This window comes from Engystomops pustulosus, chromosome 10 (assembly GCF_040894005.1).
Source record: "Engystomops pustulosus chromosome 10, aEngPut4.maternal, whole genome shotgun sequence".
In the NCBI taxonomy this organism is placed as follows: Eukaryota; Metazoa; Chordata; class Amphibia; order Anura; family Leptodactylidae; genus Engystomops; species Engystomops pustulosus.
Genome location: NC_092420.1, coordinates 51,923,393 through 51,938,211, shown reverse-complemented (window position 1 = coordinate 51,938,211; position 14,819 = coordinate 51,923,393). Strand labels below are relative to the sequence as shown.

At 45.1% G+C, this 14,819-nt stretch overlaps 1 protein-coding gene across 3 annotated transcripts in view; it reads right to left on the bottom strand.

Moving 5' to 3' along the window:
• LOC140105135 (complement factor H-related protein 5-like) overlaps window positions 1–14,819 on the bottom strand; it is a 332,603-nt gene that overhangs the window by 243,770 nt on the left and 74,014 nt on the right. For all 3 annotated transcript variants that reach the window (XM_072129061.1, XM_072129060.1, XM_072129062.1), the window contains one exon: window positions 3,980–4,177. In XM_072129061.1, coding sequence (XP_071985162.1) covers window positions 3,980–4,177 — 198 coding nt within the window. The remainder of the gene's footprint in view (window positions 1–3,979; window positions 4,178–14,819) is intronic.

Here is a 14,819-nt window from a genome sequence, read left to right as displayed (position 1 = left end):
CACTACATGAATATCATTAACTCATACGTAGAATGGAGTGAATGCAACACACTCATACTAAACGTCGAAAAAACAAAGGAAATTATTATCAACCCACAAAGAAATAAATCAGCATCAAGACCTGTCTCCATCAAGGGCAAAGCCGTCAAACAAGTCAGTACCTACAGATACAGGACTGGGCAGGATATTCTAACCTTGCTGTTAAGAAAGCAGTATCGAGAATGTATTTTCTTAGGAAAACTTAAATCTTTCAACGTATGCAAGAAGTTCCTAAGAAAGTTCTATGAGTCCACAATTACAAGTGTAATTTTCATTTTTTCAATCTTGCTTTATTGAGAAGATTAACACCTTTAAGAAGTAAATGACATTCCATGTTTTGTTTTCCACAATTGAAATTTCAGATAAGTATAATATTTCATCAATGTCATTGCTTAATTAACTTTTAATAAACATTTCCATTTTTGAACAAGAAAAACAATGGGGAGAAGGGGAAGGTTAAGTGGGAAAGTGTGGTTGGGATGGGGTATAAGTTTGGTGAGAAAGTGGTTGGTCTGATCTGTTTAATCAACATATTGTATTAGGCTAATAAGATAATTCTTTCATATTTTCTTTGCTGTCACCTGCTGGCTGGAGGGGGGGGGGGGGGGGGGAGTTCCATCAAGAAAAGAGATGAGGGTAGGATCTCAAAAATAATTAAGAAGGCTCATAACATAGTTGGCAACCCCTATGCCTGTTTGGAGACATGTGGAAAAAGAGATGAAGAGATGCAACCACAAGTTTGATGCAATAATAAGCAACAAATCACATCCGCTGTATCTAATCATAGCAAATCAACTAAGTACAATTAGCGAACATTACTGTCAATTAAACTGCCGAACAGCAAGGTTCCAAAATTCCTTTGTCCCAAAGGCGTTTGAAGTATTTAATAAATCTATGGACAGCCACACAATTAACACCAGCACCCATCGCCGCAAACCCCAACACCCCCAATTTCCCCGCCACCAATATCCGTCACACAGATACGTTCTACTAGTGTTCCTATGTTCATATTGCCATTATGCCATATTATTTGCTTTTCTTTACATTTCTTAAATTGTGTTTTATTGTGTATTATGCTGTTTCCCTGATTCCATGACTCAACAGTGTGTACAAAATAATTTCCCGTCTGGGACCAATAAAAGTTTTATTGTATTGTTTTGTATTGCAGCCACCACACATTCCTCTCTGTTCCTTATTCTATTGATAAAGGCCTTTTTTGCCACTGCCTGTCCTTTTGGAGGACCCAGGAGTCTACTTGTATTGTACCTTACTAAATGACATATGTACATTTGTATTTACTATTGACTTGCAAAACAATGGATTGCACCTAATCAGCAGAAATGAACACACAAATATGACCTATTGACCACCAATAATTTTGTCAGCCTATCAGCAGCAGCAATGAACTCTGCATAATAACTGTTCATCCTCAAAAGATTTTTAGTAGCCTATTAGCAGCAGCAATAAATGATGTGTATTGACATTTCAACACATTTAAATACAATTGGCTTTTGGCAGTCTTTTGGCAGCATAAAGGTGGGGTATTGGCTATTGACCTGTAATAGATTTTTGGCAGCCATATTGTCTATTCATCCCCAAAATCTTTTTGGGGCTGGCAGCAGCAGCAATTAGCATGGAGTATTGACTTTGGACTCCTCAAATAATGGATGGTAGTCCATCATCAATAGAAATAAGTAGGGTATGGTGAACCCTCAAACAATCGATGGGAGTCTGCTTCTGCGTGAGAAAAGATTGCCCCTGAACTTCCCCTTGCAGTTCCAGGCTCTTCTCCATGCACTCTCCGGTAAGTAGTGCCCAAGGTATGATAAGTATCCAATACCATGTCTATTTTTGTATAGGAAAAAAAAGTGCTGCATATAATGGAATTTGCAATGGAGGCTTTCAAGAAAATTTCCAAGTTGTACAGAGTATTTGTAATTGGGGAGTTAGATTGAGGGAGGATAGAACTGATAGGACAGTGAGTCATAAGCTCCCCCCCTCCCTGCTTGCATCTGCATATCCTAAGTGATACAGGACAACCACAGTTACAGTTCCTCCAAATGCCAAAGTGTGAACACAAAAAAGGTTCACAAATAGCACAAAAGAATGGTCGGAGGTCTGCTATACAACGGAGATAGCAAATATGGCACAAAAGTGCAAATACAAAGAAAAGGCAAGGCACAAAAGCTTAAAGGGAACCTACCACCACGAATCTACCTATAAAGGTAGATCGGGTGGTAGGTGGATGTAAGGGACGTGAGGAGAGCTCTTTTTAGAGCTAATCCTCACGTCCCCGCTAACTTTTGGGAAACTTTATTAACCTAATATGTAAATTTCGTTATGCGGCTACTGGGGCGTGGAGTAGCCGGCACGAGGCTACACAGCGCGGCTACTCAACGCCCCGGTAGCCACATTACTCCTCCTACCCTGACAAGCCGGCTACTGCGCATGCGCAGTAGCTCCGGACTCGGAGCTTGGACTGCTCAGCCGGCGTTCTGCGCACGCCATCATATCGGACGAGGGCGTGCAGCTACGAGGAGCTGTGCGCCAGACACAACAGGGTAGGAGGAGTAATGTGGCTACCGGGGCGTGGAGTAGCCGCGCTGTGTAGCCTCGTGCCGGCTACTCCACGCCCCAGTAGCCGCATAACTAAATTTACATATTAGGTTAATAAAGTTTCCCAAAAGTTAGCGGGGACGTGAGGATTAGCTCTAAAAAGAGCTCTCCTCACGTCCCTTACATCCACCTACCACCCGATCTACCTTTATAGGTAGATTTGTGGTGGTAGGTTCTCTTTAAAATCAAACAGTAGTACAAACAATACAGCAAACAAAACGAAGAAAAAAGCAGCACACTCTGATGGAACTGGTCAGAATATAAAGAGAGCAATGAATGTCACCCCCTGACTGGTTCAGCTGTCCATCACACAAGCCACAGCTGAACACAAAATAAAATCAAACTCACACCCTGCTTTCCCCAAATCAGATTGAAACTCAGTCAATAAAACTCAAGCCCTGAGTGTGGTTTTCTAGCACAGAAGCTTGAATAATGCAGCTCTGATTGGTTTCATGATTTCCTTAATGCTCACATAAAGCACATACATAAGCAGGAGACTTACTTGCAGAAGCACATCTAGGATAGTTTATATTTTTATTTTCACATTTGGCATCAAGTTGATTTTCTGGTATAGTTCCTTCATTACACTGGAATAAGATTGTTTCTCCATCATCTACTACAGTGCTTATATTGTAAGTAATATTATTGGCCATCATTCTTAATTGCTCTAAAACACAAAAACCTGGAAGAGAAATATAGTAACATGTGGTTAATAAGACTGAAGCAAGACTTAGGTCTGTCAAGTGCAACCAGCAATCTGACGTCAGGAAAAAAGTCAGATCAGGAAAAAATATATCCCAACCCCATTTACAGTACACATTTCTAACATGCACTTGCTGCTATAATATATACAACCACTAATAGAGCATTGCCACATTCAGAAGAAATTGTGTAACAGATTGTGGGGTAAATTTTCTTTTTGAATCCCTTGTAAGAATGAATAAATACATTTTCAGCCATCACTTTGTAATTTCTTACTTTCCCAAATGAGAAGACTATAAACCATAGACTATAATCTGGGGCCTGGCACAGACTTTGCACTGGGGTCCATAAAGTGTCACTTTCCCAAATAAGAAGACTATAAACCATAGACTATAATCTGGGGACTTTGCACTGGGGCCCATTAGCTTCAAGTTACCCCACTGTTTGTGGGAGTGTAAATAAAATCTATATTTTATTAAGGTTGAAGGCGGGCCCATTCAGAAGAATGCTATGGGGCTCTGCCTCGAGTTTTGCCCCTGAATTGTTGCCCCTCTTTGCCACAGCATTCTTTGCTACCAGCTAAGAACTCTGGGATCATTTTCTGATATATTTTGACAAATACCTTTCTTGTAGCATTTTGGATATTCCAGCATTCCTCGTTCACAGCGAACTCTCATCTGTGTGTCAGGAAGAACTTCATATCCAAATGTACACCGAAATTCCACCAGGTCATCATGCAAACTGTAAAGTTTTTTATCACTTGTCCACCTTAGCTCTAAATTATATTGTTTCATGACTCTTTCATTTGCAGTACATGGCTCTGAAATATAAAATAGGTATAGGTAACATACTTTTACACCCACATGACATGTTTTTGTTTGTATATGTATAGGTAATGCACATGCATCTTAGGGAAAGTGATATGATTGACGTTTGACATTTTGTTAGATTTTTTTTCTTTTACTATATTTTTAGGCCCCTAGGGTGTCAGTTTTTACTGCACTTCAGAACCTCCATAGGTGTCAGCACTGACCATGAATCCCTCCAAATTTTAGTTGAAATATGGACATTTTTTTGACCAAAGCTCTGCTATTTGCCCTTCCCCCCCACACACTATCCATCCCCCCTCAATGCTCCCACCTCCCCCCTCACAAATTGGGCCCATATCCCTCTCATATTGTGGCCACCTCATATTCTAACCCCAGCTCCCTCTATTTTGTGCCCAGTTCCACCTCACATTGTGGACACTTAACAAATACAAAATTTGTTTGAGGTTCTGCAAAAATACTGTACTTTAGGAAAGGCAATTTTCAGCATCTAAAAGATGATTTTAGGTCAATTAGGATTTTCCAAAATTAAATTGAGTTAAATTGAGACACATCTGTTAATGTATTTAAAGGGACATGTACTGTTTCTGTATATAACATCATGGGGATGTCCAAAGAAATCAGCCAATAGATCAGCAATATAATTGTAGGCTCGCACAAGTCTGGTTCATTCAAGATACCTCAAGTTTCCTTGTTCATCTGTACAAATAATGATATACTTTACATCAGAAGACAGATGCTGCTCTAGTACAGTTTTCTGGTGGGACACCATGTTTCCGGAAATAACTATTCACTACTATCACTATGTTTACTTATTTTTGTATGCTTATTTTTTACATTGGAGTCTATGGGAGAGTGAAAATCTGCATCAATTCTACAAAAGCTGCATCATATTCACACCATGATACAGATTTTCTGTATGACAGAACCAAACAAGTGGCAGCAATTAAACCAATCTGCATACTGTGTTGCATAAAAAATATCTCCCAACTGAGGAAGACATGCACAACGATGTAACAGAGGTCATTAGAAAATACAACTCTACCGCAAAAACAAGCTCTCACAAAACTTCAAATGTCAGACTAAAAAAAAAACGTCTTATGGAATTCAAAGATTGAAAAATGAGAAAAGGCGAAAATAAGCACTGCCCTTAAGATGTTAATGGAGCAAAAGTGGACACACTCCACTGCTGACTGTTGCTCCAGAAATGAACAACCTTTTTGCACAGTAGGCAGGGCTCTTCTCTCTCTGCACTGCTGCCTGTGTTATGAGCATCTGCCCGGTGAGGCATTGGCCACCACCGAAACTTCCCGGTAATTACATTTTCAGTTTGCCCCTATCTGCACAGTCCTAAAAATTAAAAGCCATTTCTGCTGACATGTTTAAGATGCATTATGGATTTATACTTTTTGGGTTTAAGACATGTCAGTGTCTTCATGTTCAGTTTGTCTGTGTTGATAGGAGGAAGACCATAGAGCTCTTTATATTATCTATCTAATTTTGTGGGAGTTCAAAGGGGTTGTCCCGTGGTAGCAAGTTAGGCCCTATCCACAGGAGAGGGCTTAACATGCTTATCAGTGGGGTCTTAGTGATGGGACCCCCAGGGATCATGAGATTGGGGTGTCCAATGTACCCGTAGATGACCAAAGCAACCAGTCATGCACGGGCTGCCCTATTTATCTCTAGGGAACTGACTGAGAAAGCTAGAAGCCATACTCTGCAATCCCCGTCAGCTCCACAAAGATGAACAGGGCAGCGCGCCTAACTTGCTATGACCGGACAACCCCTTTAAGCTTTAAGCACCACAACGATCCAACATCTGGAAAAGCAGGAACTGAAGTTGAGGGGAGTACAAAGACTCCAGCAGGTTAAATCTATTTAAAGACAGAAAAGGTCCAGGTATTTCTGTCAATTCTCTGATTCTTAATTGCTACTTTTTCAGTGATGGCAGCAATGTACTACAGCCAGCAGAGTGGAAGGTGGGTCTGAATACAGGCCGCATAGCATCTGTATTATTGTGCTCTTGTCAATCTCTTCCTCTTTATCAATTTTGGATAATAAATGTATTCTCAATTTCAATTCTCTTATGGGTGGAAATACTTTTCAGACCTGTATTGTTTGGCTTGGGGGGGGGGGTGTAGTAGTGCTAAATGACTATTTGACTTCTAGGGGCCTTATTACTTTTGGCTCCTGGGTGGTGCATGACTGAAGTTACTGATGACTACGGGAGGTTCTGTGACTATTAGCTAATGAGCGCTGCATGGCTATTGGCTATTGGGGTCTCAGGGACTCTTTTGGTTATTTTTCACTGCATAACTATTGGTTACAAGGCTTAGAGGAAGGCAAAATGTTGTTGTGTCAGTCGGGTATAGTTGCTGTGTTAGACTTTGTACTTAAGCTATATGCTATTGCTAAATGCATATGTAATTAAAGAACTATGTTTTAACAATGATCCTGTTGTCCAAGTTCTAGATTTTTCATTCCTATTGGCTATTAGGGGATGTGTAACTTGGCTACCGGGGGTTTCGTGGCTATTTGCTTACTCTGCACCACATATTTATTGGCTATTAGCGGTTTCATGACTATTAACTAGATGTGTGATTATTGGCTATTGGGTACTATTTAGAGATGAGCAAACATACTCGTCCGAGCTTGATGCTCGATCGAGCATTAGCGTACTCGTAACTGCTCGTTGCTCGGACGAGTATTTCGCCCGCTCGAGAAAATGGCAGCTCCCGCCGTTTTGCTTTTTGGCGGCCAGAAACAGAGCCAATCACAAGCCAGGAGACTCTGCACTCCACCCAGCATGACGTGGTACCCTTACACGTAGATAGCAGTGGTTGGCTGGCCAGATCAGGTGACCCTGGGATAGACTAGCCGCTGCCCACGCTGCTCGGATCATTCTCTGTCTGGATGCCGCTAGGGAGAGAGCTGCTGCTGCTCAGGGAAAGCGTTAGGGTGTTCTATTAGCTTACTGTTAGGCAGGAGTGATTCTAAAAGAACCCAACAGCCCTTCTTAGGGCTACAATAACGTTGTAATTTTTTTTTTTTATTTACAGCTAGTACCATATTGTGAGGAATTAGCAGGGGGACTTGCTACCGTTGTGTTTAGCTCTTAGTGACACACATATCCACCTCAAACACCAAAGTGGGAAAATTTATTAGGGGTTTGAGTAGAATTAGGCACAGTCTGCCAGTTTCTTTTTATTTTACGTTTATTTTTTTCATAACTCAGCGTCATCTCATCTGGCATAGTAGTGTGCTGTAATACTTGGCTAGAAAATAGCCATAGGAGAATACAAACGTCTTAATTACGCCTACAGTAGCGTTATATATATTTGATTTCTGGTTGATCTGCTGGTGGCTGTACTTGCTGCAGTGCATCTACTATCAAATTGGGAGCAATTTGGAGTCAGACTTGCGACCACTGTGTTTTAGTGACGCACATATCCATCGCAAAGACCGAAGTGGGAAAATTTATTAGGGCCCGGGGTTGTATTTCAATTAGGCACAGTCTGCCAGTTTCTTTTTATTTTACGTTTATTTTTTCATAACTCAGCGTCATCTCATCTGGCATAGTAGTGTGCTGTAATACTTGGCTAGAAAATAGCCATAGGAGAATACAAACGTCTTAATTACGCCTACAGTAGCGTTATATATATTTGATTTCTGGTTGATCTGCTGGTGGCTGTACTTGCTGCAGTGCATCTACTATCAAATTGGGAGCAATTTGGAGTCAGACTTGCGACCACTGTGTTTTAGTGACGCACATATCCATCGCAAAGACCGAAGTGGGAAAATTTATTAGGGCCCGGGGTTGTATTTCAACTAGGCACAGTCTGCCATTTCCTTTTTTATTTTACGTTTATTTTTTTCATAACTCAGCGTCATCTCATCTGGCATAGTAGTGTGCTGTAATACTTGGCTAGAAAATAGCCATAGCAATAGGATAGCATCGTTTGGTTTTAAAAACTAAAAAACACAAAAAAAAAACAAAAAACAAAAAAAAAAAGGTAAAAAAAAAATACAAGTTATAACTCTCATTTTCAAAATGTTTAACCCGAGGGCTAGGGGTAGAGGACGAGGGCGGGGACGTGGGCGTCCAACTACTGCAGGGGTCAGAGGCCGTGGTCCTGGGCGGGGTGAGACACCACCTGCTTATGAGGGAGCAGGGGAACGCCGCAGAGCTACACTCCCTAGGTTCATGTCTGAAGTTACTGGGAATCGTGGTAGAGCACTGTTGAGGCCAGAACAGTGCGAACAGGTGATGTCGTGGATTGCCGACAATGCTTCGAGCAATTTGTCCACCAGTCAGTCTTCCACGCAGTCCACCCATGTCACCGAAATCGGCACTCCTCCAGCTCCTGCACCTCAGCCTCCTCCCCCCCAGTCTGCCCCCTCCCAGCAAAATTTGCCATTTGAACCGGCATACTCTGAGGAACTGTTTTCTGGACCCTTCCCACAGTCACAAACCACTTGTCCGGTTGCTGATGAGCAATTTTCCGATGCCCAGGTTTTCCACCAGTCGCAGTCTGTGGGTGATGATGACCTTGTTGACGTAGTGGAAGAAGTGTGTAAAGAGGTGTCCGACGATGAGGAGACACGGTTGTCAGACAGTGGGGAAGTTGTTGTCAGGGCAGGAAGTCCGAGGGGGGAGCAGACTGAGGGATCGGAGGATGATGAGGTGACAGACCCAAGCTGGGTTGAGAGGCCGGGTGAACACAGTGCTTCTGAGACGGAGGAGAGTCCTCGACCAGAACAGGTTGGAAGAGGCAGTGGTGGGGCCAGACGGAGAGGCAGGGCCAGAGCTGGTGCATCAGCGCCAAATGTGTCAACTAGTGAAGCTCCCGTGGCGAGGGCTAGATTTTCAGAAGTCTGGAGGTTCTTTAAGGAAACACCGGATGACCGACGGACTGTGGTGTGCCACATTTGCCAAACCAGGATCAGCAGGGGTTCCACCACTACTAGCTTAACTACCACCAGTATGCGCAGGCATATGAATGCTAAACACCCCACTCAGTGGCAACAAGCGCGTTCACCTCTGGCCGTGCACACCACTGCTCCTTCCCCTGTGTCAGCTGATAGTCAGCCCCCTGCCCAGGACCCTGCCACAAAAACCCCATCGTCACCTCCACGATCCTCCACAGCATCCACCAGCGTTCAGCTCTCCATACCCCAGACGCTGGAGTGGAAACGCAAATATAGTGCAACCCACCCGCATGCCCAAGCCCTTAATGTGCACATCTCCAGATTGCTAAGCCTGGAGATGCTGCCCTATAGGCTAGTAGAGACCGAGGCCTTTCGCAGCCTCATGGCGGCGGCCGCCCCTCGGTATTCGGTCCCCAGCCGCCACTACTTTTCCCGATGTGCCGTCCCAGCCCTGCACCAGCACGTGTCAGACAACATAATCCGTGCCCTGACCAACGCCGTTTCTGACAAGGTCCACCTGACCACGGACACGTGGACGAGTGCTGCCGGGCAGGGCCACTATATATCTCTGACGGCACATTGGGTTAACTTGGTGGAGGCTGGGACCGAGTGTGACCCTGCGGCTGGTCATATACTGCCGACGCCGAGGATTGCGGGGCCTACCTCGGTCCAGGTGTTTGAGGCCTACTATGCCTCCTCCTCCTCCCACCCCTCCTCCACCTCCTCCTCCGAACGACCATCCGTGGGCATGGCGCCATCAGTCGGTAGCTCTAGGCACAGCAGCAGTGCCGTCGCTAAGCGACAGCAGGCGGTGCTCAAACTGCTGAGCCTAGGCGATAAAAGGCACACCGCCCAAGAACTATTACAGGGCATCACGGCGCAGACTGATCTGTGGCTGGCACCGCTGAACCTGAAGCCAGGCATGGTTGTGTGTGACAACGGCCGTAACCTGGTGGCGGCTCTGCAACTCGGCAGACTGACACATGTGCCATGCCTGGCCCATGTGTTAAATCTGATAGTTCAGCGTTTCCTCAAGACATACCCCAATCTGTCTGATTTGCTCACGAAGGTGCGCCGCATCTGTGCGCATTTCAGGAAGTCCAGCACAGATGCTGCCACTCTCAGGGCAGCGCAGCGCCGCCTCCAACTGCCCGCTCACCGACTGTTGTGCGACGTGCCCACGAGGTGGAATTCAACACTGACCATGTTATCCAGAGTTTACCAGCAGCGCCGAGCGATTGTAGACTGCCAGATGTCAACTTCCACCAGAACTGGTAGTCAGGTCAGTCAGCTTCCTCAAGTCTACAATGAGGAGTGGACGTGGATGTCTGATATCTGTCAGGTGCTGAGTAACTTTGAGGAGTCAACACAGATGGTCAGTGGCGATGCCGCCATCATCAGCCTCAACATCCCGCTGCTTGGCCTGTTGAAAAACTCTCTGGTCAGCATGAAGTCGGAAGCTTTGCGCTCCTCACAAGAGACAGGGGAAGAAGATTCCCTTGTTGATAGCCAAAGCACCCTTAGGTCTGTTTCTCAGCGCATATCGGAGGAAGTGGAGGTGGAGGAGGATGAGGAGGAAGAGGAGGAGAATGTTGGCGAGACACAAGAGGGGACCATTGTTGAGTCCTACACTGTTGAGCGTGTATGGGCAGAAGAAGAGGAGTTGGAGGAGTTGGAGGAGGAGGAAATGGACAGTCAGGCCAGTGAGGGGAGTGAATTCTTACGCGTTGGTACTCTGGCGCATATGGCAGATTTCATGCTAGGCTGCCTATCCCGTGACCCTCGCGTTCAAAGAATTTATTCCAGCACCGATTACTGGGTGTTCACTCTCCTGGACCCACGGTACAAGCAAAATCTTTCCACTCTCATCCCTGGAGAGGAAAGGAGTGTGAGAATGCATGAATACCAGCAGGCCCTGGTGCACAAGCTGAAACAGTATTTCCCTTCTGACAGCGCTAGCGGCAGAGAGCGTAGTTCTGCGGGACAAGTAGCGAGGGAGAGTAGGCGAGCAGGCAGCTTGTCCAGCACTGGCAAGGGTACGCTTTACAAGGCTTTTGCCAGCTTTATGTCACCCCAGCAAGACACTGTCACCTGTCCCCAGTCTCGGCAGAGTAGGGCTGATCTTTACAGAAAGATGGTGAGGGAGTACGTAGCTGACCATACCATCGTCCTAAATGATCACACAGCTCCCTACAACTACTGGGTTTCAAAGCTGGACATGTGGCACGAACTGGCGCTCTACGCCTTGGAGGTTCTTGCCTGCCCTGCCGCTAGCGTCTTGTCAGAGCGGGTTTTCAGTGCAGCTGGTGGCATCATCACCGATAAGTGTACACGCCTGTCGACTGACAGCGCTGACAGGCTGACGCTTATCAAGATGAATAAAGCATGGATTTCTCCTAATTTCAAATCTCCAGCAGGTGAAGGAAGCTCAACCTGAATAATTTATCCACTCCTCCTCCTCCTCATTTTCCTCCTTCTCCTCCTCTTTCTACAGTAAAGCAGAGGAAACTGGCTGTTTTTTGACAGGGCCCACTGGCTCTAGGTATAGTACTTTATGCATTTAATTTTTCTGGAGGGCCACCGACACGGTCCTCTGTTTTAAACAATTTTTGGGAGTGCCACATACAGGCACTCAATCTATTCAATTTTTCTGGAGGGCCACCTTTCCGGTCCTCTGTTTTAAACAATTTTTTGGGACTGCCACATACAGGCACTCAATCTATTCCACTTTTCTGGAGGGCCACCTACCTGCTCCTCTGGTTTAAAAACTTTTTTGGACTGCCACATACAGGCACTCAATCTATTCCATTTTTCTGGAGGGCCACCTACCTGCTCCTCTGGTTTAAAAACTTTTTTGGACTGCCACATACAGGCACTCAATCTATTCCATTTTTCTGGAGGGCCACCTACCTGCTCCTCTGGTTTGAAAACTTTTTTGGACTGCCACATACAGGCACTCAATCTATTCCATTTTTCTGGAGGGCCACCTACCTGCTCCTCTGGTTTGAAAACTTTTTTGGACTGCCACATACAGGCACTCAATCTATTCCATTTTTCTGGAGGGCCACCTACCTACTCCTCTGGTTTGAAACATTTTTTGGACTGCCACATACAGGCACTATCCAAATTGAATTGTCTCCATAGCAGCCTCCACACGTTGTCTCCATTGCTACCTCCAAAAGTCGTCCATATAGCTGCCTCCATACATCGTCCCTTTATCAAACGAGGTTTGTCAGGCCGAAATTTGGGTTGTTTTCATGGATTCCACATCAAAGTTGTTAACTTTGTCGCCACCCTGCTGTGTTATCCACAAAATACACTGGCAAACTTTTACCATTTACGGATATTATTTCAGCGCTTCTTGCGCATCTGTTTACATTCCCCTCACCCGCCATATCCTAAACTTATAAGAACGCTACTACACTTGATCTTATACAAAAGGTTCTTAGAAGTGCTGTTTGGGGAGTAGCCTAGAGACAGGGGCTTGGATTGGCGAAAGCTCGCCTAGCAGCGGAGCGCCAGCTCCATGCGCATCATGCGCTTCTTGCGCATCTGTTTACATTCCCCTCACCCGCCATATCCCAAACTTATAAGAACGCTACTACACTTAACTTGGTGCACGCTGGGACCGAGTCTGACCCTGGGGCTGGTCATATACTGCCGACGCAGAGGATTGCGGGGCCTACCTCGGTCCAGGTCTCAAAGGCCTACTATACCTCCAAATCCTCCCACCCCTCCTCCACCTCCTCCGAATTACCATCCGTGGGCATGGCGCCATCAGTCGGTAGCTCTAGGCACAGCAGCAGTGCCGTTGCTTAGCGACAGCAGGCGGTGCTCAAACTGCTGAGCCTAGGTGATAAAAGGCACACCGCCCAAGAGCTATTGCAGGGCATTCCACATCAAACTTGTTAACTTTGTCGCCACCCTGCTGTGTAAGCCACAAAATATACTGGAAAACTTTTTTCATTTACGGATATTATTTCAGCGCTTCTTGCGCAGATGTTTACATTCCCCTCACCCGCCATATCCCAAACTTATAAGAACGCTACTACACTTGATCTTATCCGAAAGGTTCTTAGAAGTGCTGTTTGGGGAGTAGCCTAGAGACAGGGGCTTGGATTGGCGAAAGCTCGCCTGGCAGCGGAGCGCCAGCTCCATGCCAAGAACCAACTAACATAGTTTTAACTGCAGCACCTTTAATCTACTACTAGTTCACTGCCTCCATACATCGTCCCCTTATCAAACGAGCTGTGTCAGGCAGAATTTTGGATTGTTTTCATGGCTTCCATGTTAACTTTGTCGCCACCCTGCTGTGTAATCCACAAAATATACTGGCAAACTTTTATCATGTACCAATATTATTTGAGCGCTTCTTGCTCACCTCCTTTGGTTCCTCTCTGCTACCCATTGGTTTGAAGCCTGAGTCCATTTAGGGTATGTCGCCCTGCCACTCTCTAGCCTTCCGCTGCTGCCGCTGCCTCTGCATGCCGTCCCCTATAGTGTCAGGGTCAATTATTGGATGTTTTAGATGCTATCTAGCTTCATTCTGTCACTCTGTCATGGCCATGCTGTTGGCCATAATTTTGGCATAATGGTGCATTTAAGCAGCCTCAGAGGCATCCATGCATGCTGCCCCTGCTGTTTCCTGTCCATTTCCGTGGTGTTTCCATCCTTTTCTGAGGTTCCCAGGTGTTTGGCCAAGCTTCCCTGTGCAGAGCCTTGGTCCCCTTGAAAAATGCTCGAGTCTCCCATTGACTTCAATGGGGCTCGTTACTCGAAACGAGCACTCGAGCATCGGGAAAAGTTCGTCTCGAATAACGAGTACCCGAGCATTTTAGTGCTCGCTCATCTCTAGTACTATTGGCTAAAGTATCTTTAGTTTGCCTAAATATTTCTGTAAGGGGCATCATGACTACTAGTGGTTCAGTGACATTTGGCTAATGGTTGCTCCATGACAGTTACTTGGGCCTGCATGACGTAACTGTTGGCTCCTGGAGGATTAGTGACTTGATTACTTGGAGAACGGAAGTATCCCGGCACTCGCTTCTTTCTTTGCAGTAATTCTTTTATTCAATAGTTACATCGTTTATGCAGAACGTGTTCGGATTACATCCAAGCCTTTATTAACTACTAAATGTAATGCTTAGACGAACATAATATATACAATTGGGATGGGTCCCCTACTGTTGATGTCACACTGTCACTAAATCCAGATCGAGGTGCGAGACCATCAGGAGGCGGAGAATCCCAAATCAATCATTTCACCAGACGTTTCTATAGGAGAATAGGAGGAGAATATCAACAAATGCCTCATTGTGATACAGGTACAGATAACATATTAGTTACATTGAAATCACACTTTAACCCTTGTGGCTCCAAAGTTTCCAAGGTATATATCCAAAACACTTCTCTGCGTAATAGGAGCTTTTTCAGATTACCACCTTGTCTGGGCCGCTCTATTTTCTCAATCACCATGTATTTGCATTGTGATATTGTAGAACCATGTTTTTGAAAATGATAAGGAATAGGCTGGAAGATGTCATGGCATCGAATTGTGGATTTCTGCTTCCCAATTTGTTCAGAGATATGTTGTATTGTTTCTCCAACATAAAAGTAACCACATGGACATCGTATTAAATATACAACATTCGTTGAATCGCATGTGAAAAAACCTTTTTACCTTAAAAGGGCAACCGGAACGAAGAT